This window comes from Salvia hispanica, chromosome 4 (genome assembly GCF_029641045.1).
Source record: "Salvia hispanica isolate PSC_SH4W2 chromosome 4, Shi_PSC_v1, whole genome shotgun sequence".
Taxonomy (NCBI): Eukaryota; Viridiplantae; Streptophyta; class Magnoliopsida; order Lamiales; family Lamiaceae; genus Salvia; species Salvia hispanica.
In genome coordinates, this window is record NC_142695.1 from 42,324,641 (window position 1) to 42,350,330 (window position 25,690).

The 25,690-nt window shown below is 38.5% G+C and overlaps 3 protein-coding genes and 2 long non-coding RNA genes across 5 annotated transcripts; 4 read left to right on the forward strand and 1 right to left on the reverse strand.

Moving 5' to 3' along the window:
• Positions 1–9,750: 9,750 nt before the first annotated feature.
• On the reverse strand, positions 9,751–11,401 carry LOC125197018 (uncharacterized). The gene is made up of 3 exons (XR_007171980.2): positions 11,168–11,401; positions 10,758–10,842; positions 9,751–10,046 (listed from the first exon to the last, which is right to left on the reverse strand). It is a non-coding gene; the product is annotated as an uncharacterized LOC125197018 (long non-coding RNA).
• A 1,266-nt stretch (positions 11,402–12,667) lies between these two features.
• On the forward strand, positions 12,668–15,023 carry LOC125196073 (uncharacterized). The gene is made up of 3 exons (XR_007171826.2): positions 12,668–12,812; positions 13,727–13,820; positions 14,031–15,023. It is a non-coding gene; the product is annotated as an uncharacterized LOC125196073 (long non-coding RNA).
• A 992-nt stretch (positions 15,024–16,015) lies between these two features.
• On the forward strand, positions 16,016–18,541 carry LOC125196069 (polyubiquitin). Its single transcript, XM_048094433.2, has 2 exons — positions 16,016–16,160; positions 16,753–18,541. The coding sequence occupies exon 2, from the start codon at positions 16,753–16,755 to the stop codon at positions 18,352–18,354; it is 1,602 nt and encodes a 533-aa protein (XP_047950390.1). The 5' UTR covers positions 16,016–16,160; the 3' UTR covers positions 18,355–18,541.
• A 1,584-nt stretch (positions 18,542–20,125) lies between these two features.
• Positions 20,126–22,856, forward strand: LOC125196072 (Transport protein particle (TRAPP) component). The gene is made up of 5 exons (XM_048094436.2): positions 20,126–20,303; positions 20,413–20,510; positions 20,605–20,704; positions 21,847–22,029; positions 22,571–22,856. The coding sequence occupies exons 1-5, from the start codon at positions 20,247–20,249 to the stop codon at positions 22,691–22,693; spliced, it is 561 nt and encodes a 186-aa protein (XP_047950393.1). The 5' UTR covers positions 20,126–20,246; the 3' UTR covers positions 22,694–22,856.
• Positions 22,857–24,822: 1,966 nt separating this feature from the next.
• Positions 24,823–25,596, forward strand: LOC125196070 (protein NDR1-like). Its single transcript, XM_048094434.2, has one exon. The coding sequence runs from the start codon at positions 24,823–24,825 to the stop codon at positions 25,489–25,491; it is 669 nt and encodes a 222-aa protein (XP_047950391.1). The 3' UTR covers positions 25,492–25,596.
• Positions 25,597–25,690: the final 94 nt, after the last annotated feature.

Below are 25,690 nucleotides of genomic sequence, written 5' to 3' on the forward strand. Positions count from 1 at the left end.
CCGATATGCCCACAGAGCGTCTTCCAACCTCATGCTCCAATCTTTTCTGGAGGGGTTGACTGTCTTCTCTAAAATGCTCTTTATTTCCCTGTTTGAGATCTCTGCCTGCCCGTTGGCTTGGGGGTGGTAAGGACTGGATAGGCGGTGATGAACTCCGTACTTCTTCATCAATGACTTTCCAATCACTGGAACTTGCGGCATTTCATCCCTTGCGGAGATTCCACCGGTCAGTTGGCAACGGTCACAACCCTTGCAGAACTCGTATGCATCTCTATTCAGGGTTGGCCAGTAGAATCCGCTATCTAGCACTTTTCTAGCAGTCTTCCTAGGTCCGAAATTCCCTCCACATGCCAAGGAGTGGCAATGCGTCAGTACATCCCGTTGCTCCCAGTCAGGAACACATCTTCTAATGACCTGGTCTGCTCCTGCCTTCCACAAGTATGGGTCGTCCCAGAAATAATACCTTGCCTCGCTCTTGATCTTCATCCTCTGAGCCTTTGTTACGTTTGGCACCATTGGCAGCTCTCCTGTTACCAAGTAGTTTGCCAAGTCCGCATACCAGGGTTCCTGTCCCACTTTCTCCTTACCCTTGGTTGTTGCGTCCTGACCAGTAAGTCTCATCACTTCTTCCCAATTGATCTTCCTTGCGGAGAAAATTACTTCGCATAAATGCTCTTCCGGGAATCGATCCCTTACATCTTCACTGTTCCCTTCTTGTATTATTATGCTCAAGTGGTCCGCTACCTTGTTCTCAACTCCCTTCTTGTCTTCTACCTCCCAGTCGAATTCTTGTAAAAGCAGCACCCATCTGATTAGTCGAGGTTTTGACTCCTTCTTCGCAATGAGATACTTGATCGCCGCATGATCAGTATAGACGATGACTCTGGATCCCAGTAGGTACTGCCTGAACTTCTCGAATGAATAGACAACCGCCAACATCTCCTTCTCGGTGGTGTCATAATTCCGTTGGGCTTGATTCAGGGTTTTTGACGCATAGAATATCACGTACCTTTTTCCGTCTATTTTCTGACCCAGCACGGCCCCCACTGCATAGTCACTAGCATCGCACATCACCTCGAAGGGGTGATCCCAGTCAGGAGCCTGAATGATTGGTGCAGAAATCAACTTTTCCTTAAGGAGGTTAAAAGCAGCTTTGCAATGCTCGTCGAAGACGAATTCCACCTCGTTCTGGAGAAGTCTGGTGAGTGGTTGGGCAATCTTGGCGAAATCCTTGATGAATCTTCGATAAAATCCCGCATGGCCAAGGAAACCTCTTATTCCTTTCTGATCAGTAGGGAAGGGTAGTTTGGATATGACATCCACCTTAGCTTGGTCCACCCGGATCCCTTTTTCCGACACCACGTGTCCTAGGACAATTCCTTCTGTAACCATAAAGTGGCATTTCTCAAAGTTCAAGACCAGACTCTTTGCTTGACACCTTCCTAGCACCATATCCAAATGTCGCAAGCACGAGTCAAAAGAGTCTCCATAGACGGTGAAATCATCCATAAACATCTCTATACAATCTTCAATCAAGTCCGAGAATATGCTCATCATGCACCGCTGGAAAGTACCGGGGGCGTTGCATAGGCCAAATGGCATACGCCTATACGCATAGGTTCCAAACGGGCACGTGAACGTGGTCTTATCCTGGTCCTCCGGGTCCACATAGATTTGAAAGTATCCACTGTACCCATCCAAAAAGCAGAAGTACTTCCTCCCAGCCAGTCGCTCCAGCATTTGATCGATGAATGGCAGGGGGAAGTGGTCCTTCCTGGTTGCAGCGTTCAGCCTTCGGTAATCTATACACATTCGCCAACCAGTAACTAGTCTGGTGGGCACTAGTTCATTCCTCTCATTCTTAATCACCTGGATCCCTGACTTCTTGGGGACCATATGGATTGGGCTAACCCATTCACTGTCTGGCACCGAGTATATAATGCCCAGTGAGAGCAACTTCAAGATTTCCTTCAGTATCTCTTCTCGCATGTTTGGGTTCACCTTTCTTTGAGAGTCCCTATGCGCCTTGGCTCCATCCTCTAGCCTAATGTGGTGCATGCAGACGTCCGGGCTTATACCTACCAGGTCCATAAGGCTCCATCCAATAGCCTTCTTGTTTTTGCTCAGCACGGTCAGTAGTCTTGCCTCTTGTTCTTCAGTCAACCCGCTGTTGATGATTACGGGGAATGAGTCTTCCTCCCCTAGGTAGGCATACTTAAGGGTTGCCGGCAATTTTTTCAACTCCACTTGCGGGGGTAGTGTGTCTGTAGGTAAAGGGTTCTTCTTTGAATCCTCCTCTTGTTCCTGTTCAGCATCTGATTTTTCCTCCATATTGACCGGTACCACGGCCCCTACGGATCCTGCTAGCTCTGACTTCTGACAGAATTCCATAATTGCTTCCTCGATCTCTTCGTCAGTCAACCCTCGGCTACTGATCAGATCACACCATGCGGCTGCTTCCACGTCAGCCTGGGCATACACATCCAAGGCTTGGAGCTTTTCCTGCAATAATTCGGTCTCAAGAAATTCTTGGACTAGGGGGTCAATTACATCAACATAACATAGATTTTCAGAATCTATTGGTCTCTTCATGGCTTCGTTGATGTCAAAGACAAATTTCTCACCATTAAAGTCAATGCATATTGTCCCTTCGGCCATATCCACAATTGTCTTAGCCGTTCTTAAAAATGGTCTTCCTAACAATATCCCGCTAGACTCCCTAGCTTCTGGTTCACTCATTTTAATGACATAAAAATCAGCGGGATAAGTAAAGTTCTGTATCCTGACCAGCACATTTTCTAACACACCCTCAGGATTGATACATGACCTATCAGCCAATTGGATTAACACCCTAGTATTCGACAATTTTACCCCCTTTAACCGATTATAAATGGATAATGGCATAACATTGATAGACTCCTAAATCACACATTGCATGCTCGATTTTCACATCTCCAATCGTTATGGGCAGGGTAAACATACCTGGGTCGGCTCTCTTGGCCGGTAGTTTCTCCTGTACAATGGCTGACGCTATTCCTTCCACCATGATTTTTCCATCCTCCTGGGCCTTTCCGGCTATAAACTCCTTTATAAACTTCCACAGAGGGGGTAGTCTCACGGCTTGGAGGAATGGTATGGTGACATCCAGCTTTCCAAAGATCGACATGAAATCCACAGGGTTTTCCTTCTTCCTCTTCGTCACAAACCGATATGGAAACGGTTTTTCTCCTTTAGCCTCTCCAGTTAGTCCTTGTGGACTTTCCCTTGGTTCCTCCTGGGGTTGAGGTTCCGATGCGGGCATTGCTCCTTCCGGCTGCTCATTTCCAGGTTGTGTTTCTCCCTCCTTTCCTTCCACAGTAGGCTTCTCGTTTAGAAAAAACGGATCCTCCATCTGAGGCAGAGGCCTTTTGAGTTCTTCCGCTGAGATGGTGTCGCTCAGCACCCTTTCTCTACTAGACTCCCCAACAGGGTTCTTGAGTTGAGGTCCATTGTAGGCTGTTCCGGACCGCAGTGTAATCTTGCTCACATTTGCCTTTTCAGTTACATGGACTGTAGATGGGAGTTTCCCCGAGTTCCCTTTCATTTCGCCCACCGAGTTAGCGAGCTGGGCCAACTGCCTGTTCATCATATCCATATTTGCCCTATGCTCCTTTTGGGCACTTTGCATTCCTTGCATAGTTTCATTACTGGATTGCAAGTCGTTTTTAATACTTTGCTGCGAGGCAAACATTTCTCCCATCATGTCCTCCACGGACCTCCTCGACCTGTTTGGGTGATGGAATTGGCTCGAGCTCTGATGCTGGTTATACTGAGGTGGTGGGTTTGACTGGTAGCCTGAGAAATTTTGTTGGTTTTGGTTCGGTGGGTACTGGTTATACTGGGCAGGAGGGTTATACTGATCGTGGTTGTGTTGGTATTGACTTTGGTTTTGGTGGTGGGTGTTATGTTGAGGCCCTGGGTTAAATTGGTGCTGGTTCTGGTTTTGATTGTGGTTTTGGTTTTGGTAGTTTCGCTGATGGGGTGGCACATAGGTAGAGTTCGGGTTCTGGTTTTGAGAGTTTTGGTTCTGAGGATGCTGGTTTCTTCCTACCCAGTTAGACTGGTAGTCAGGGTTTGTTGGTCCGCGGTTGGGATATTGGTTCGGCTGGGGGTTGGGTTGATTTGGAGCTTGATTTTGATTCTGATTCTGATTCCCATCTCCCCATCGGAAATTTTGGTGGTCCCTCCACGGTGCATCTCTTTGTTTCCCCGGAATCCAATTGCCGTTGGAATTGTAGTAACCCGCGGCATTCGCTTGCTCCACATCAGGCGAGTTGTCCGGCTGATCATACGGTAGTGCTGGGGCTTCTTGGCCTCTAGTTGGAGAAGGTGGTGGAGTGTTCTGCTTGATTGCAGTCAGCAGTTCCTTCTTCAATTCCTCCATCTTCAAGTCCATCCGTTCCTCCTGGTCAGTAGCCGAAGCACTCGCTACCCTTTCTCTGCTGTACCCATCTCTCGCGTTGTCGTACGTCTTCTTCGCATTCAACAGCTTGCGTAGCACCTTTTTGGCTTCACTCGCTCTCAACTGGGTGAAATCACCTCCAGACGATGAATTTGCCAGATCCTTGGTTTCTTTGTTCATCCCCTCATAGAAGGTGTGGTGCACCTCTATCTCCTTCATGCGATGGTTGGGGCATGACTCCAGAAGGCTCAGGTACTTTTCCCAGTACTCGCTCAGGGTTTCATCATATTCTTGCCTTATGCACGATATTTTCCTCTTCAATGCACTTGTCTTCGAAGATGGAGAAAATTCAGCTAGGAATGCTGACTTGAAGTCGGCCCATGTATTGATGGAGTCGGCTGGCAGGCGCATGAACCAAGTGTTGGCCTCTCCTTTTAGGACAAAAGGCAGGGCCTTCAGTCTGTAATCGTCCTCGCTCGCTCCTGCTGGCCGCCTCTGTGCCTTACAGATTTTGCAGAACTCATTTAAGAATTCGTAGGGTCCTTCATAACTCTTCCCACAGTAAGTCGGTAGGATTGCAATCACGTGGGGTTTCACATCACAGGCGGTCTGGCCTGGGGTGACCACTATGGCTTGTGGGGGATCTCCGTCGGCATGTGCGGTAAGTGTCGCGAGCTCGGGATCGTCCTCACCATGGTCAGCCATCCTCACTAGTGTCGTTACTGGCTGGGGTGGAAGCTCTGGGAGCTGGTACTCTAGCTCCTCTTTTTCTTCGTCGCTACTCGTGCCTAGGTCGGACAGTGCTGTCGACAGGCCAGAACGAGTGGTAACGAGTATTGTTCCTCTGGGAAGTATCCTTGGTCTCCACTGGCCAGGAGCCGAGCCACTTCTCATAAACTAAAAACAAAAAGAAAAGAAAAATTATAAACAGTATGTACACCAAAAAGATCACACACAATAACAGGTATGAACGCCATCCATCCCCGGCAACGGCGCCATTTTGATGCGGTTTCGGTCTGGGTCTTATGTCCTCGATGGTTTCGCATGTGGAATTGGAGTGTATCCAACTGATCAGGAAGAGATTCCCGACCTAGCTGAGTCGTTGATACGACGACCGAGACCGGACATCAAACAAATTTCCTCAACCCACTTTTACTAATTAGTATAGCGGAGGTAAGGGTCGAATCCCACGAGGATGGACACGTTTAGATAACTGTGGTGACTTTCCTGGGTGTTTGGGTAGCTACCACGCTTGGGTTGAGATTTACCTAGACAGGAAATAAGGTAGTACTCTACTGACTAGTAGGCGGGAAAATAACAGACATGTGGGAGTGTTCGTAAAAGTAGGGGACAAGGTGTATCAGAGACATGTGGAAAGTAGACAGTTACTAAAAGAGGAAAGTTAGAGAACAAAGTGTATCTGATGGCTGGGGGCTTTCTGACAAGTCTGGATAGTACCTCTGAAAAGTAGGGAACAAAAGTAAAAAGTAACTTAAAAGCAAAAGTAGACCAAATAAAGTTGATTTTGACGTTTTCTTCCTCACCAAGTATTGACGAAAATCATATGAACACAGACACCATAACTAAACTTCAGATTCATGCATTCAAACTCAAGATCCATCGATTAAAATGCTTAAACTTAAATTAAACGGTAACTGCAACTTTACTTCTACTGGCTGACATGCAAGGTGATAATCACGGCGCAGAAAAGAAACTCATGCACGAAAATTTGACTAACTTAGCTACAACTTCAAATCAACAACTCTCGAATAGAAAACACTTAGAAATTGAAAGCAATAACTAAATCTAACTTCCCTAGGAAGAATGAAGCAAACTCAAACCCAAGTGACATGCGAAATAGAAACTTCATAACGTAAATGTTGGAAAATAACAAAGTACTTCAAAAGAGCAACAACGATGAGTGTTTGTAGAATAACTAGTTGATGAAAACAAGTAAACTTTAACTAAGAAAGCGATTAAGATTGTTTGTGCCACTCCGGGCGATGATACTACTACACTGCTACGATAACTGGCTGGAACGACGGACTGATGACTTCTCCGGCAAACTCTGGACGTTAAGTGACCATGGCTGTGGCGAGGAACGAGAGGTAAGATAATGCTGAAGGATGGATCTTCTAGAGAGAATTCTACTAAGTGTGATTGTCAAACTCCGAACCGAACTCTTTCTCTCTCTCCAAATGGCTTCTTTTATAGGGAGGCTTGCCCTTGCTTTTAGGGTAGACTTCTCCCGCATTTTGACCTTTTTGCCCTTGTAAAGTAATCATCCCAGCTAACCTCCTTCTCCATCTCGAGCCTTTTCTCTGGCATACATTCTGGTCAGTATCGCACCCTTCTAGTGCCCTTTTCACTTGCGTCACACGAATCGTCACCTACTGACTTGGATCCTTCAATCCTGCACACTTAAGCAACTGTTTTGCAGATAATACATGTATTTAACAACATACTGACCAGTAACCAAGGCTTAGAATACGACTTATCAGGCTTCCTTCTTGGCTGCTCCAAAACGTCTATATGGGTCAAACTTGGGCTGCCCCTTTCTCAAGATCCTTACACTTTTTATCTTACCACATTAACCTATGAATTTCTGGACTTGTACTTATTCTATTTTTGGTGGTACCTTGGCAGGTTGATGTGGAGGTTCTCTTTTGGCACCTCTCTGGTCTCCAAGACCGAGAAAGATGTGAGAGGGGAAGAAGGTTTACTTATCATTTTTTTTTTGTCTCTTATCCCCTTTGATTAATCCTTCATTCTAGGTTAGAGATAGATGAAAGTTGTACTCCCATTTCCATGTAATACTAGGTATTGGAGTTGTTAAAGAAGTGTATAGTATTCTTTATTTTAGTATTCTTCAATTAAGCATCATGATCATGATGTGGAAATGGTCATGCATAGTTGAATCTGCCTATATGTTTACTCCCAAGTATAAATATATATATATATATATATATATATATATATATATTCATTATTCATTTACTTTCATACTTTACAAATTCTTTATCATTCCTTTAATAGAAGTTCGCCTCTTTTGATTTCTCCATTTTGAAATTGTTCAAGCCCTTTATTTATGAAACAAAATACTTAGCATTCAAAGGTCGAGATTACAACGAGAGTTCTATGAGTACACAACTTCCAAAAGAAGCTAATTAAGTTAAAAGTTTCCGATTTATCTTGAAATGAAAGAATGAAATTCCGGGGCGTCACATCCCTATTACTTGGAGGCTCGAAAATCGAGACAAAATGAGGGAGAGAGAAGCCACGCTAGTGGCGGCTAGGGTTAGGGTTGAGAGAGGTGACTTGTGGTGTGCTAGGGTTTCCACATCTCATCACTATTTATAATGGACTTGTTGGGCTAGGTTGGGGATCCATGGAATGACTTAAGTGTTGGGCTCACCCATTAGATAAATTGCTAATTAAATCAAATGACCCATGATTTAATATATTATCAATGGAATATTATTTTATTCCACTAAAGAATAATATTGCACTCCCACTTAAATCACCAAATTACAAATAACTTGGGTCCATTTTATTTTATAATATTTCCCGCGTTTAAGATTATCTTGATCCATCAATTTAATTCTTTTGTATGCTATGTGACTAGAATTAAATTAATTCTCCAAAGAGTTTTTCTAGTTTGAAACTTTATTTATTATTCGTGGAATAAATTCCAACTGCGCAGATTTCTGAATAATAAATTCCTCTTTCAAACACCTCATTGGGGATCACCCTTTTAGGGATTTAATCATACCACACTGGGCACGCGAATTCTATGAAATAATATTCCAATACCTTCATGTTATTCAATTACTACCACCCAAGATATCATGAACTTGAGTTACGTACAAACTCTCACATATTGATAAGTCAAAGTGGCGTTTGATTGAATAAACAATATTGATATTAATATCATAGACTAGAAAATACTAAACTTTCTGAAATATATTCTTTCAGTAGATAGCAATAAAGAATACATTTCGGATTAGATCCTTTCAGTGCTTTACCACACCGGCGTTACTAATCTCTTCTTAGGTAAGAGAGAATTATCATAAACACCGCAACCGTACCAATAGGTAGCCAAAGCCTATCTAGGTTGTGAATACGTTTTTCTTCTTACTAGATCTGGCCAAGTCCCCTACTGGAAAACTCATGAGGAGATTCATCGAATTTCCCTACTTGACCTTCTTAGTAAAAAGCCTTAGACTTGTTTATCATATTTCAATAATAAACCATTTATATTATATTATTTATTCTCATAATTAGGTAAACAAGTGGACGTGGCGTTTCTTGTATACATGCACAAGCTGACTGTACAAAGGCATGTACGCTCGAAGCATCTTTTAGTATACAAACCCCAACAGAACCAAGATAGTATGATACATACGTATCATGGTCATTATCCTAACTAGTTTTAATATGGATAGTCTACCAAACGAGCCCTTATATAGATGAGAAATGATCACCACCAAGTCGATGTAGGATAAGAATTAAGAGATTTTAACACGTCCCCGCACGTGTGAGCCAGAACACGTGGATAGACAAAACAAGAGATAAAGATATTAATGATAGATCCACCATATCAGAAATGAATTACTCAAACCTTTAAAAGACCTTGTAAGAGGGAAGAGTTATCCACACTTACATATGAGGCATAATGTTAAGGAGCTAAATCCCTAATGAACCGATAAAACGAAAAATAACAAGATAAGAAGAATTCAGTGCCCGTGAGGGTCAGCAGGTATAAGGATCTGGGCGGCTGTGCGCAGGTTCCAACCCATCAGGCAACGACTACAGATCAGATATACGTTCCGGCTGTGCGCGAAGGGATTCCGTCGGGCAGCAGGTAGTGTAGGGAATTATGGATTCAAAGCATTACACAAGGAATTCAACCAAAATAATATATTCATTGATTGATTAAAATGATAACAAGTTCTCTTATTTATAATACTAAAGTATTAATACCCTAACTTATCAAACAAGAAACAAATATATAAACATATATGAGAAAGATGCGGTGAATTAAGAGATAACTAATTAATTGGGAGATCCTATAATATAGTATCGTATCAACTCCCCCACGGTTGAAGTCCACCAAGGTGAGAACCACAACGCAATGAAAGCACTAGTTGTTAGTGTAACCCGACTCAGAAAATACGGTTAAGGCCATTGTCATTCCTCCACTTAGTATTTTAAAATTTTAATTGCCTAACTAAAACTCTTCACAAAAGAAAAAAAAAAAAACTTACTTTAACATAATTATTAGAATTTTAAAACACACAAACGAAATATTGTAAAAAAAAAAATTCTTAGGAGCGACAATTAAAATAGCTCTCGAACTTTACCCTCCTAAAGTAAAGTATTATAAGGTATCATGTTTTTATTTTCCAGCGAAACAACGTTAGTCACCAGCTACAACTCTATACACGCACGATGACTAGTGTTGTTACGCTACACAACAAAAAGATTTTTCCCTTCAAAAAGTCTAAGTATATGCCACTAGAGTTTTAGTTCAAAAAGATATGTACAAGCCAGTCGGGTGTGCTATCGTGCCAAAATCCCTCGGTCTCTTTTTCCTTGCTGAAAACTACAAAAGAAGGTAAATAAAGGAATAAGTCATATTTGCTTAATTAGTGACACTAAAAGTTATATGAATAATAATGTATTAATAACTCACACACAACTTCACAGGTAACCGAAAAAAACCATAACCGAATGCTTAAATGTTAAGACAATTTAGCTAATGATTTAGGCTCTTATAATAGAAGGCTTTAAATCAAAACACATGGAGTGTTTAAATTTCACAACAGAAGTTCCAGAATAGGAACTAAGCCATCCATAGAAGGTACAGAATGGAGGCTTCTTTAACCATTGGGATAAATTCAGAATGAAAGATTGACCATCCATAAAAATTTTACAGAATGGGGCCAAGTCTTCCATAACTTAGGATCGGCCTGTTCCAGATAATTCATGATACAACACAACCATTGTATCATGCCACAGAATCCCAAGGTTATAACAATTCATCATCTAAACAAAGTAGTGTGATGAAAATATTATGAACACATACTTTCCATTCCACACTCGTAACCTTGCTGACACTTTCATCCACTAATTATATATTCCAACTCAAGTAATTATATCAATAAGTCAATCATCCACAACTTTCCATGGTCATAAATAAACAAGAACTTCTTAAGTTTCCATAATTTGCATTATTTAAAGAGAGCAGCAATAGTGATATAGATAATTTAAAGAGATTGTCTACGGGGTGAACTTGTGCTGAGTTGCTATGTACCTGTCACTAACCGATTACGAAGTTTCGAGAATCCCTTTGCCCTTGATGGAATGAGAAGCTCTTCCACTGCAATTTACTTCTTGAGCTTCAAAAACATATAACAGTAATAACACAATTAACTTAGTAGCAATTACTCAAAAAATCAAATTTCTCCAATGTGTCGAGTAACTTTAAATGAAAGCAAAAAAAAAAGAGTAATTTAGCAATCATTCCAGAATATACACATCTATGAATTATTCTCTTGTGTGGTTGAGATGAAACTTAGAGAAAACAAGGTTGAGGCAAAAATCCCCAAAACAACAAACTAACAGTCATTCAAAACTATCAACTATTGGGAAAACAGTAAATCATTTCTATGATAAATTCTGAGTCCAAAAGATGAATTTATTTTATGAAAATTGAGCTCCTACCTTATTTCTGCAACAACTCAAATTAGATGTGCTTCAAGCCCTAAGCCTCAACTTTCCTGGGGAAAGATGAAATAAGGGAGAAAGGTGGTGCTCTAGTCATGTGGGATTGTAGACAGATGAGTATACAATTGCTGATCGGAGCCGGAGAGTGAATTGTCGCTAGAAAGAGGGAGAAGGAGATAGAGAGAAGGAGATGTTTTGTTCTTAAGAGATAACTATGTGTTTGTGTGTGTAAAAGTGTGATTCACGACACATAAGTGTTGAGGGGGAGAGATTTATATTATTTCCTAAAATAACACACTTAGGGCCCATTTAGTGGGTTTCCCAAGAGTTATTTATTTATTTTTTTCCTTTTAAAAGTAATAAAGTAAAATAAAAATCTTATATCTAATTTAAGAAAAAACACTATAGCTTAAAAGTTCCCATGAACTCTAGGCCAAAAAAAATGGGTCATTACAGTTAGACTATGTTTATCAGCAACCACTCGACCCAACCCCAGCCATTCACTTTTTTCAATATTTAATTGATTTCTACTCCTCCACATCATCTTCCACCTCATTAATATTCATCTAACCCAACCATACCTTTTTTCATGGTTTATCATTGACCACCCAACCACACCAATATATATTTATTTTTATATTATTTTGCAATAACAATATTAATAAATAAAATATTTATCATTGCACAATAAAATTTATGAAAAAACACAATAAATAACAACTAAAAATTATAAAAATAAACAAATGAAAAATATAAGTACAATAATTAAAATACGAAATTAAAAATATATAATTGGTGTAAAACTTTAGCAAAAAAAAACTAAAAAACACTCCATGAAATTGTATTATCAAAGATAGATTATGGGAGGAAAAAAGATGATATTTTTTTATACAAAACTATAGCAAATGCGGTCTTTATATATAGAGAATGAAAAATTATAAATTTAGATATAATTTGTATAATTTTTGGATATAATATATAAAAGATATTTTAATTTAAAATAAAATGTTTATCAACCAATGAAATTGAGTCATTTGGCAAAATCTCATTGGCTGATGTTGTAACATCCCAAAATAGAGCTTGATCAGAAAGTAAATTCCGATACAAAGATCCATCGAAATCAGAGCAAATTTCTTAGAATTCGTGCACAAAATAAAGAAAGTTATTAAATTATATTGCTAGAAAGTTATTAAAAGCAATTTTTGGAATTATTATGAGTGTAATTTGAATAATATTGAGTAAGACTTTTGAATTTAATCGAAATTGGTGTAAGGGTATTTTATCTTTTCACATGAATTTACATTTGTTTCTTGCTACCTTAAAATCATAATGCACAAAATCATGTATGTATCTGTACATGAAATGACTCCAAAGTGTTATTGTGGAAATTAAAGGAGAATTCTAGAAAAATGTGTAATATGTGGTTAAATAAAATGGTGACAAATGTCCTAACTAATACCACATGAAAAATAAATAAAGTTGGGAATATATTTTACTATTATTCAATACATCTTCTTTCTCCTCGTTTTTCCTCCCTAGAAACGTGAACTCCTTCCTCCATCTTTCTCTATCATATTTCTTCTTCTAGTTTTGTTAAGTTTGTCGGCAATCGGGCATGTAATTGGTGAAATATTTAATCAAGGTAGGCCTTCACTTCTATCATATTATTGAAGCATATGAATTGATAAATTTATGAATTTAGGAAACCTAAGTTTTGGCTTTCATAGTTGGAGATTGAAAGATGGTTTATTACTTGATTTTTTCTATTGCTATTTGAGTAAATAATAGTAATATAGAGCATGTTTTGATTGTTAGTTTCAAGCTATAAAAAAATTAACATTTATATGATTATAGGAATAATAGGTGTGGCTTGATTATTTAAGTTTTGTGATTATATTACTTAAAATGACTTCAGTTGTCAGAATATGATTGATCGTAATTTGAAATAGAACTTCTTGTGAAGATTTGAAGATGATTATTTTTGCCCTGTTTTTCAGTCACTTGTTCCGATTTTTGTAGAACAATAGGGACTGCAAAATTTAGCTTACTAATTTTTAAAATAATTTTTGATGAGTCCAGTAGCCCCCTGAATATTTTGGATAATTTAGGAGTTCATTTACTATTTATAATAATTAGTTAGAAAACGTTGACAGAAACTGTCCAGTTTTGATAGTCGGTGGGAAAGTTATGATATCTCCCAAATCATCATGAATTTCTGAATAAATCTTGTTGTTTTATAAACTAGACTTCTTTGGGTATTTAAAAATATTAGGCCAAGCTTCTAAATCCTCCCGAACGAATTTAGAATGTAAATGAGGAATCAGTCCAATACAATTGTTATATTAGGAAGTTGAAGATGAAGGGGAGACTAAGATTATGGTAAATATGAATGTTAATATGAATATATGTGTGAATTTAAGAAAACTTTAGAAGTAAGGAAAAGGGCTTAAGACCAAATAATTAGCATAATATACAGTTAAGAAGAAATAGTTACACTAGAATATAATTAACAAGTATGGGTTACTAATGGTTATGGTGTTTATATTTCGCATCAAGGCAAAAGAGCCAATTTTACGAAGTAGACACAGAATGCACTTGGAAGATAGCGAAATATCAAGGTGAATTAGGCGAATATTCTTAAGCTTGCAAGGTAGCGTATCCCTACCATGAACTTTAATTCCTTAATGTGAACGACATGAACTAAATGTGCAATAATGTATGTTATTGTGTGAAAATAATTGAATCTATGGGGATTGTCACATGTTATTGAACGAGTTCAGTGTTATAACGTGGTTAAACACATGATTAGAGCATGTTGCTGGTGTTATTCTATGTGATACCTACATATATGTTATTACAGATGTAATAAATATGGAGGAAGACCAGACGGTCTGCGGCTGCCCTCAAAGGGACTGACTACTGAGGATTGAAGAGAGAGACCTTGGGTTTCAAATTTTTTTTCAAACGAAAAATAACAAGATAAAACGATAAACATGTTTTAAGGACCTATTTCCCTAACGAACCGACAAAACGAAAAATAACAAGATAAGAGAATCTGACGTCTGTGAGGGTCGGCGGGGATAAGGATTTGAGTGACTGTGCGCGGGTTCCAACCCGTCGGGCAACAGCTACAAATCAGATATACGTTCCGGCTGTGCGCGGATGAATTCCGTCGGGCAGTGGATTCCGTCGGGCAGTAGGTAGCATAGAGAATTATGGATTCAAAGCATTACGTAAGGAATTTGGCCAAAATAATATATTCATTAATTGATTAAAATTATAACAAGCTCTCCTATTTATAATACTAGAATATCCATACCTAACTTTTCAAACAAGAAACAAATACCTATACATATATAGAAAAGATACGGTGAATTAAGAGATAACTATTAATTTAGAGATCCTATATAGTATGCATAATTGCGTATCACATGATTATCACCAAGTTAATATAAGATTTGATTTAAGAGATTTAAATATTACTCGATTCCATAATTGTCATAATATTTAAATAATTAAATCTATGGTGTATTTTCGTTGTTATAAAATAATCTTATGAAAATAAGAAAATTAAAAATGGAAAAATTTCATCATATTTCTAAGGTTCTCATTTTTTTTCAATGTACTCTATCTAGCACAAAAATATGAAAAGATGAGGAAAAATATGAAAAGCATCTATATATGAGATAATTTGATAGTTTTAGCACAACTCAAAGTAAAAATGAGGGAAGTATGTTGCTGTGCTTTCTCAGGAAAAATTATCCATGCGAGATAACATGTATACATTTGGCTCAAATTTGCTACTCTCTAGTCTCTACAAAAGATTGGTCCTTTGATTGGTCATTCGCATTTACTACTTCTGTCCAACTATTTTTTGAATGGTCCTTTGTATTTACTATTTTAATTTTGATTTATTTTTTATAATATATGAAGAATAAATATATTTTAAAATCATATACTCGTATAAACTAAAATCGTGCAAGTTTAAGCTACATAATAGTCAATTTAATTATTGTGTAAGTGACTACTACTATTTAATTATTGTTTAAGTGAATACTATGTAGTTTAAACTTGCACGGTTTTTAGTTTATAAATAATCTTAACAAAAACATAGTTACTGTATTAACAAATTCCAGTTTTATAATATGGGTCATAAATTAAAGCATTGAGACAAATTTTGGTCGAGATTTGAATCAAGTTTAGATTGAGTTCATGTTAGATTAAAGCTGAAATCAAATTTGAGTTGAATTAATGGCACAAGTTTAGGTAAGGTCCAGATAGACCCGACCCCACCCCACCATAACCCGCTATTTGCGAACTATAATATGTGATGGGATTAAGCTAAATGTGATATTAAATCTTACATTAATTGATTAATTCACTTATTTAAATTTTCTATGATCAATCCAACAATTCGAAAAAAATCTATTACTATCACTAGCACGATCAACTTTATATCACAAGTTTTTCTGATTTCATGCAAGATCCGATCTTGCATAATTTACTTAGTAGTACTATTTATTTTGTCAGGTCATAAAACTAAAAACAAATATTCTACAGTTCTTATTTTAAGATCTTAAACAATCACATTTCTATCACGGATTCATGAGACCCTTCACGGGTGATAATTTTAATTTTAAATGATCTTTACCGTAGCCAGAACTAATTGAACCTTTAACTCAGTGGAATCACAAAAAAATAAAATAATTTAATTTGTGGAATAAATATGGTAGTTCAATAATTGAAAAAGGAAATAGACGTTGGACCTCTAAAGCAGGCGCGTGAAGCGGTAGACCTAAAAACAACTTGCCGTAAGGAAGCAGTGCGGTACACGTCATCAGGACAGGTGTTTTAATTTTATACGCTACCGCAGAAGGCAATTTCCTCCTTAAGTCGGCTACCTCAGCTATAAAAACCCTCCTCTTCTCCTCTCTTTTCATACCTAATCTTCTCCCAATTCTCTTCTTCCATTCCTTTCGCTTTTGTCAAGGTACGATTTCTGTGGTTATGATTCGCTTATATGATAAGCTATTGTATTTTCTCCTTGCTTTAGGCTATGGATTGGTTTTTCTTTGGTTTGGATTTTGAGATCTGGATTCTGTGTTTCTCGATGCATCTGTTTGACGATTTGTTTTATTAATTGTTGTCTTGGATCTTGTGATTTTTATTATCAATTTTGGTGTCTGCCGTTCATATCTGTTACGATTCTGTTTTCGTGGGATTATTGTGTGACCTGATCGATTCCAAGGTTTTTTTTCTCTACGTTTACATTCGTCAATCGTTTCTCCTTGATTATTAATTAGGTATTGGTAATTGATCTGTTTTATCTATTAGCTGTTCTCTGATACTATTGTTTTATTAACTGTTGTCATGGATCCAATGATTGTTGTTTTCAATTTTGGTATCTGCTACATATTTGTTACGATTCTGTTTTTGGGAGGTTGTGTACCTAATGGATTCAAAGGTTTTCTTTTTCTACGTTTACAATCGTCGATTGTTTCTCCTTGACTAGTAATTAGGTCTTGATAATTGATCAGTTATATCTGTGAGCTGTTTCCTGATACTCTTGTTTGACAATACAGATGCAGATCTTTGTGAAAACCCTCACCGGTAAGACCATCACCCTTGAGGTGGAGAGCTCCGACACAATCGACAACGTTAAGGCCAAGATCCAGGACAAGGAAGGTATTCCCCCGGATCAGCAGAGGCTTATCTTCGCCGGCAAGCAGCTCGAGGACGGCCGCACCCTTGCCGATTACAACATCCAAAAGGAGTCCACGCTCCACTTGGTCCTTCGTCTCCGTGGTGGTATGCAGATCTTTGTCAAGACCCTCACGGGAAAGACCATTACCCTCGAGGTCGAGAGCTCTGATACCATCGACAACGTTAAGGCCAAGATCCAGGACAAGGAGGGCATTCCCCCGGACCAGCAGAGGTTGATCTTTGCCGGCAAGCAGCTTGAAGATGGCCGCACCCTTGCTGACTACAACATTCAGAAGGAGTCCACCCTCCACTTGGTCCTGCGTCTCCGTGGTGGTATGCAGATCTTTGTTAAGACCCTGACGGGCAAGACCATCACCCTTGAGGTCGAGAGCTCCGACACTATTGATAACGTTAAGGCCAAGATCCAGGACAAGGAGGGTATTCCCCCGGACCAGCAAAGGCTCATCTTCGCCGGCAAGCAGCTTGAGGACGGCCGAACCCTTGCGGACTACAACATCCAGAAGGAGTCCACCCTCCATTTGGTCCTTAGGCTCCGTGGTGGTATGCAGATCTTTGTCAAGACCCTTACCGGAAAAACTATCACTTTGGAGGTTGAGAGCTCAGACACCATTGACAATGTCAAGGCTAAGATCCAGGACAAGGAGGGCATTCCCCCAGACCAGCAGAGGCTTATTTTCGCTGGCAAGCAGCTTGAGGATGGCCGCACCCTTGCCGACTACAACATTCAAAAGGAGTCCACCCTCCACTTGGTCCTCCGTCTCCGTGGTGGTATGCAGATCTTTGTTAAGACCTTGACTGGCAAGACCATCACTCTTGAGGTGGAGAGCTCGGACACCATTGACAATGTCAAGGCCAAGATCCAGGACAAGGAAGGTATTCCCCCGGACCAGCAGAGGCTTATATTCGCTGGCAAGCAGCTTGAGGATGGCCGCACCCTGGCGGACTACAACATCCAGAAGGAGTCCACCCTCCACTTGGTGCTGAGGTTGAGAGGAGGAATGCAGATCTTTGTCAAGACCCTGACGGGGAAGACCATCACCTTGGAGGTTGAGAGCTCGGACACCATTGACAATGTCAAGGCGAAGATCCAGGACAAGGAAGGCATTCCCCCAGACCAGCAGAGGTTGATCTTTGCTGGGAAGCAACTTGAGGACGGTCGTACCTTGGCCGATTACAACATTCAGAAGGAGTCAACCCTCCACTTGGTGCTGAGGCTGAGAGGAGGAATGCAGATTTTCGTGAAGACCCTGACTGGGAAGACCATTACCTTGGAGGTGGAGAGCTCTGACACAATTGACAATGTGAAGGCCAAGATCCAGGATAAGGAGGGAATCCCACCGGACCAGCAGAGGTTGATCTTTGCTGGAAAGCAGTTGGAGGATGGAAGGACCCTGGCTGATTACAACATACAGAAGGAGTCTACCCTTCACCTTGTCCTCCGTCTCCGTGGTGGCTTCTAAATGTTGTCAAATTTGCTATCTGGTGATTGTGTGGTCGTTTATTCAGTCTGTTTGTGTCTTGTGGTTTTATCTGTCGTCGTGAACTGCTGCTGTTAAGATGTTGATGTTCGTTTGATTATCTCTTTTCACCTATTGAACAATTAAGTGGGGTTTCCCCTCACTACTTAAATAAATTTGTCTTTCAGTATTCGTTTTTGTTTTATGCTTAATGCACTGTCTTGCATTGCATCTGATATTTTCTTTGGTGTATTTGCACATTCGATGGCAATCTGCCCGCTATTTTGATTCGGAGTTGTGGTGTATGTTGGAAAGGCGCTCTTGCTTCATTCTTGATATCTATTTTCTGGAGATATTATATTTCATTCACTTGCCTTCTTTCACCAGAGGTTGCATATGTAGTTCTCCTAATCCCATCTTCTTCATTTCTATTTGCAGCTGCTGTCTACTATTTTGATGGGATATTGAGATGTATATGTTGAAAATTCGACGGACTTTAGTTTCAAGGTTTCATTTCCTAGTGTAACGTTTGAAGACTGGACTTTTATCTTCTAAGCCATTGCTAATGTTGGGCAGCCTTCAAAAGCCTTTCCTTGCATCTATAGAGAGTAAAAATTGTATACATAAAGGAAAAATTAGATTTATAAATAGAAAATTGATTTATTATCAATATTTAAGGTATTCGTTTTTTGCTTTAAGATGCTTATGGAGTAGTGTTATTTAGGTAGGGATGTGATCAAATGAAAACTCTAAATATTTTACAAACATATTTAGGCAGTCAATGATTGATGTTGTGTGTTGATATTAAAATCTTGAAATTTTACACTGTGTTGATATTGTAATGAAATTGTATTCAAGTTGTGTTGAGAAGTTTTGAGTTTGTATAATATGTTTGCATTTTATCACTACCTATTTAGGTATATAATACTTCCCTCCATCCCTAAAATTTTGACACATTTTTTCATTTTCGTCTGTCCCACAAAATTTGTCACATTTCATTTTTTACCATTTTTATAGTGGACCTCATATTTCACTAACTTATTCTTACTCACATTTCATTATAAAACTATATAAAAGTAGGACTCACATTCCACTAACTTTTTCAACTCAATTTCTATTACATTTCTTAAAATCCGTGTCCGGAGTAATATTTAAGGGAGAAGGGAGTATTATTAATATTATTTTATAAAATACTAATATTGAATCTTATTTTTAAAATGATTCTTTCCCTTATTTTAATTTATTGTACGCAATTTTTAAGATATTTTGATCTAAATTTTCTTTATTACTATTTGATTTAAGATTATATGTAAACTAGTTCTACGGTCTCTTTTATGTATCATTCTCTATATTTTAATAGAGTATCTTTTATCTAATCGTAGTACGTATATACAGTAGTTAATAATTTTTGTTATAATATTTTGGATTTATCAATCTCGATTGAATTATGAATCGATAATTACCAATACGATATTGATCCAAATTTAAAACATTGGCTACAATATACCCTTCTTTTTTTAATATTTATGCTCTCTTACAATGGACTAATGAAAATTTGACAAGCAACCTGATGATTTATTAAGTTATATTTTAATTTATGCAGTTGAATTAACAAATAAAATTTGCATGATAGTATAATGTGCCACATCAAATAAAATTAATTAGTAGTAATAATAAGCTAAATATCAAATAATACAAAAATTTATTTACAAATAAATAAAAATTTAACACGTAAATAATTTTAACAAAATTACATTTTGCGAAAAGGGAACGATACACAAGAGTCCAGAGAGAGAGAGAGTCATAAACGGTGAATTAATTCTCAATCACAATCTCTTTGAAGATCTGAGCCTCTGAGAAACCATTTCAAAAATCCCTTCTGAGATCTGTCTCTCATGGCTCCCGCCGCTCCCAAGTCCGGTGATGTCATTTTTGCCAGTGTAGATCGCGTCGTAAGTTTTGACAGAAAGTAATTGCTGTTTTCCTTTTCCTATCTTCCTGAATACTAATTGGTTAATTTTATGTTCTGTTACTGTTGATTTCGGGACTCGATTTGGGTAGAACGCGGAGCTCTTTACTCTGACATACGGTGCTATAGTGCGCCAACTGATTACCGATCTGGAGGAGGTGGAGGAGGTTAACAAGCAGCTCGATCAAATGTAATTGATTGGAGTAATTATTTTGCGATAATTTTCTTTGTAATTATGTTGTATTACAGCTGAGTTTTTCAGTACTTGAATTGTTCCACCACAGGGGTTATAATATCGGGGTCCGTCTGGTTGATGAATTCCTTGCCAAATCAAGTGTGTCAAGGTGTGTTGATTTCAGGGAAACAGCTGATGTCATTGCCAAGGTTTTACCTCGTATTCTCTTCTTCATGTTTTGTGCTATTAAATGGAAGGAATCTGTAGTTTTTTTATGCTAAGGGTTACCTCTATGTTTTACCTTGATCCTTATGTTAGTGGAATTGTGCTGATTGGATACGTGATTTAACTTTATGAGATTAAGCACTTTGTTGTTTGAACCTATTTGGAAATCATTTCAATCAAATAACCAGAATGTTTGGATACTGAATTCGAAGTGTATTGAGAACAAGAATCACAAGCATAAAGTGTTTTAGATCTGGAAAAAGTGCTCAGCATATCAAGTAGGCTAGTAGCTCTCTCAAACAATCTTAGCTAAAATCAAATCAGGTTTGCAAGTACTAGCTAGTGACATACATAATACATTTGCTAAAACTGCAGAACATATAACTCATGGCAAACAAGTAGCATCAGCAATGATGAAAAACAAGAGAGCTATCACCGAATAGGGCTTTAATGTATAAAAATCATCTTCTGGAGTTGAGTGTCTTCGAATTTCCTTTCATTGTAATATTGTATTTATAGAGTCCTTACCAAGGTCCCTGCAACACCCTTTTTAATCAAGCTCTTTGACAAAGGCAGCGTCTCTTCTACAAAGGCAAATGAAACCTGTCTTCCACTATGGATATCATTTTATCTCATCTGAAGTGTCTTGCCATACCCCTAACATGCAACTTCACAAATTAACCCTCTGAGTTAGGACAGGCCATTTCTAGAAATTCCAGGCAGTGGCTGAACTGAGAACTGTATCCGCACATTGGGGACCATAGGGGTATATAATCATTATAGTTAGGTTTATTCATGGGCAAATGTAGGTCGTGTGGTGTCGATTTTATGCGAAGTTTTGGGGTGTACATTTGGCTGAACAAGCGTACTCTCATATATAACCTCCATTACGGGCTTGCCTTCTCACTGAACGAAGAATCAGTTTTAGCTTATAGTAGTAATATATAAGTACCAGAGGTAGAGGCTTATGCCTATATTACAAGTAGTATAACTCATGAATTTCTTTTAAGCTCTCCATGTGAACTCAATGCTGAAAGTGTAGTGCAACATGCATAGAGTCTCAATTATTTATATTCTTGCGTTTTTATTTCTGTTCTCAAATCTCAATATTGTCATTCGTCAACAGGTTGGATTCAAAATGTTTCTTGGAGTCACTGCCTCTGTCACTAACTGGGATGCTGAAGGGACAACCTGTAGTCTCATTTTGGAAGACAATCCTTTGGTAGACTTTGTTGAGCTTCCTGATACCTGCCAAGGCCTTCATTACTGCAATATTCTAAGTGGAGTTGTCAGAGGGGCTCTTGAGATGGTGAGCATTTTACTATATGTCTAAATCTACTAAAACCCCTATCCACCATAAATCAAATGATCTAATCTGAGGCTATTTTGAGTGCATTTATGTCGATGTGTCATTTCAGAATCTGATACTCATATTACTTGTGTGAATAAGATCCCTCTTGAAGTGCCACTCATTGGTGTCGTTATTTTTAAATAATCGTGCATTCGTTTTAGAATATTTGGGGAAGGATTAATAAGTTGTGAGCTTATAAGCAGTTAATTCTCTATTAAAGTGCAGACTGCAGACTAGCACTTCTTGAATAATTTACAGAGCTTATTTAATAAGGGCAAAAGAAGTAAGAAGTTGGGTCAGTCGGACATTTGATCTACTAAATTATGCTCCCTTTTAATTTCCCCTTTGGGTTTGCTTTTCCTTTTTTCTCGCCTTCTAAATATTGTACAGTACTTTGTTTAGATGAAGTAACAACAGCTTGTTAGATATAATAGTCATGACCAGATTCATGCGAGTACTACCACACTTTTACAGTTATCATTTCTATTCTTTTGTTTAGGTTTCAATGAAAACTGAGGTCACATGGCTACGTGACATGCTTAGAGGAGATGATGTATTCGAGTTGCAAGTCAAACTTCTGAAGCAAGTGCCCGAGGAGTACCCATACAAAGATGATGAGTAACTTGCTCCTTTTGCTCTCAAGTGGCTTATAAGTTGTAACTCCACTCTTCATTTGGATATTTTGCACTTCTTTTGGTGTAGCTACATTTGTTTGCTAGTGATATTACGTGGAAGGACATTGCCCATATTAAAATGAAAAAAGTAATAAATTTATTAAATCACTATTGCTTCCTCTTGCAGCTCCAAGTATTTAGATATTTGCTGTGTTTGTTTGTGGTTTTGTACTCATATGCTTTACCAGTTATGATGTGTTAATTGGGGCCTAGAATATGACGTTTCCTCTACCTGTTTCTAATTCATCTGATTTATTCATCAATGGATCTAAAACACTTCCATGAATTACTATTACAACCTTGTCTTGGATTAATGTCGATTCCTATGCTAACTTTTGGCATTTCTTTTTTCATTTATACCAAAATCTTCAAATTTTATCAATGGTGTATCAATTTTGTCCTCATAGCAGTGTGGAAAAAACCTGTGAAGCTCGCGGTCTACTTGTTCGATTGTGTTTTGAGATATTGTTGCCAGGTGTCTGTTCCTCATTGGATGAACTTTCTGAATCAATTACGTTGTCAGTTGTCACTGAGTGGAGTTTGACGATAAGATTGAAAACTTGGTCGGATGTAGGAGTACTTCAAAAACCCTTAATCATTTTTTTTTTAATTTTCAAAAGATATCATTGAGTGTCCGAGGATAGAATGGATACATATTGAAAAGTTCAAAAATTAATTGAGGTCTCATTTGATAATGTATCCAGATAAATATCGTGATTTAATTAGTATTGGTTTTATATATAGTTGTTGTTTGGCAGATGATTATTAATAACAAGATAAAAAATGAGGTGTTTAGTTGTTTAGATTATTTCATACAACTACTATATAAGACTAGATTGAACTGAAAAAATAGTTTTTACTCTATTTCAAGTTAATGGATGCATATTTCTTTTTGGGACATCAGAAGTTAAAGTTAAATAAGTCAATTTCTTATTTTTTTTTATATATTATCCCTCGCTTAACTCGCTAAACATAACTTTCTTAAAGTGAGAAGCACTTTTAACTTTCTTAAAATCCACTGACACATCATCATTGCGCTGCCCACCTCCTTCCATGTCGGTGACTGCTGCTAGCGGCACCACCAACTACCCCATTTCCTCGTCGACGCCCACCAGTGTCAACATTAAACAAAGCACACACGCCACTTGTAAACCTCAGTTGTAACTTGTAATCACTCTGTCTTTCTGCCTCTCACAATTACACACAAACCAATCTCTCTTAAGCCCCCAATTCCCAGCACACAACCATCTTTGAAAATTGAGCACCAACTCAATTTCTCCAAGATAATGGCAGTGTGAACTTATTTGCTTGTGATCACAAGCGACAGACGCATAATTATAACTTATAAGTGTGAGCTTGCTTGTCTTCTGATGGACATATTTCATAACCTTATAAAAGCAAAAGAAGTGTGAAAATAAAGTGCTGCTTTCTACGCCCTATAGCGCACTACAATTTAGAAAATCATTAACATCTATGCACTGAATTTCGTTAAGCGTAGCAAGGTCAAATGGAAAAGTCTAAAGATTGGTCCGTGACATCATATATTAATATTAAGTTTGCTATCTAGTACTATAGTATATAAATCAATTGCGCTATAATCATTTGCAGACAACAAAGCACCTGTGCAATCCGTGAAGACATATTTTCTCAATAATACTCTTGTCTTGGATTGAATCTGGTCCTAAATTCCTAATTAATTTGTCACTGCCACTTGAAGAGCTCTCATTGTGTGACAATGGGAAGATTTATTTGTTGAAAGAATAATTCGAGTGATGATGTTGATTTGGTTTCAACTTTAATACTAGGAATCATGCCACTTGGTTTCATATTATCATGTTAGATAAGATTGTCATCTCATGACCAGTAATTTTTGATATATACTCTATCCGCAAATAAAAGTTTCATTTAAATTCAACTCGAATTTAAAATATTACTGGTATAAAGAAATAGGTAGGAAAATACAGTAGAATGAGAATCTTATTTTGACGAACTTATTAATTTTATAATAGAAGGTAAGTTGTTTGTTATTGCAATATTATATAGCAGTAGTAGTAGTAGTAACAATTTAATATGATATATGCCAATAATGTATAGGCGTCCCACTTATTTTATCATCATCTTGGAAGCATTAGTAAAAAACAAATCATTTACAAGTCGCATGGCGGGCGACGGCGACTGCGCGCGGTGCTGCTTCAGCTTCGTGGTGACCTCGGGGCTGGCAGCAGTGTTCCTATGGCTGAGCCTCCGGCCCTCGAAACCAAACCTGTACATCGAAGACTTCTCCGTCCCCGGCCTCAACAAGTCCGGCAACCACAGTATCCTCTTCAAGCTGGGCCTCCGCAACCAGATGAAGGACAAGGGCGTGCGCTACGGCGACATAAGCCTCCTCTTCCTCTACAACTCCTCTCTCCTCGTCGCCAACCACACGCTCCCCGCCTTCTACCAGGGCCACGGAAAGACCGCTCACCGGAGTCACTCCGTCGACGCCGCGGGGGTGCCGTGGGCGGCGCTGCCTGCCAATGGGAGCGTGAGGTTTAGCGTGAGGGCGGCGACGAGGGTCAACTTCAAGATTATGCTGTGGTTCACCAAGAGCCACGCCTTGCGAGTCGCCGGAGATGTGGATGTGGGACCCTCCGGGAGGAAGCTCAGGAACAAATCGATCAAGTTGAAGTCCGGCGTGGCGGGGCCCCGGAGTCGCTGCCTCAGAATGGGCGTTGCTACGCTCTTCACATTCTTCCTCTTGTAATAAACATTTTTTTTTAATTGTTCATATTAATTGGGGTTATTTGGAATCGGAATCTGATTCCCAATGTTTGTTTGAGGGAATTTACATTTTGGATTTTAAATTTTAGAGGTAGTAATAAATTCTTACTCAAATGAAACTAAAATTTAGATGTTTTTCGAATTCAAATTTGATTAATGTGTTTTTCAAAGTCTAATGCTCA

Excerpts from the sequence above, each read along its gene's own strand:
- LOC125196069 (XM_048094433.2), top strand. The coding sequence starts at position 16,753 with ATGCAGATCTTTGTGAAAACCCTCACCGGTAAGACCATCACCCTTGAG.
- LOC125196072 (XM_048094436.2), top strand. The coding sequence starts at position 20,247 with ATGGCTCCCGCCGCTCCCAAGTCCGGTGATGTCATTTTTGCCAGTGTA. Across the intron at positions 20,304-20,412 it reads TTGCCAGTGTAGATCGCGTC|AACGCGGAGCTCTTTACTCT; the intron begins GTAAGTTTTGAC and ends CGATTTGGGTAG. Across the intron at positions 20,705-21,846 it reads CAGCTGATGTCATTGCCAAG|GTTGGATTCAAAATGTTTCT; the intron begins GTTTTACCTCGT and ends ATTCGTCAACAG.
- LOC125196070 (XM_048094434.2), top strand. The coding sequence starts at position 24,823 with ATGCCAATAATGTATAGGCGTCCCACTTATTTTATCATCATCTTGGAA.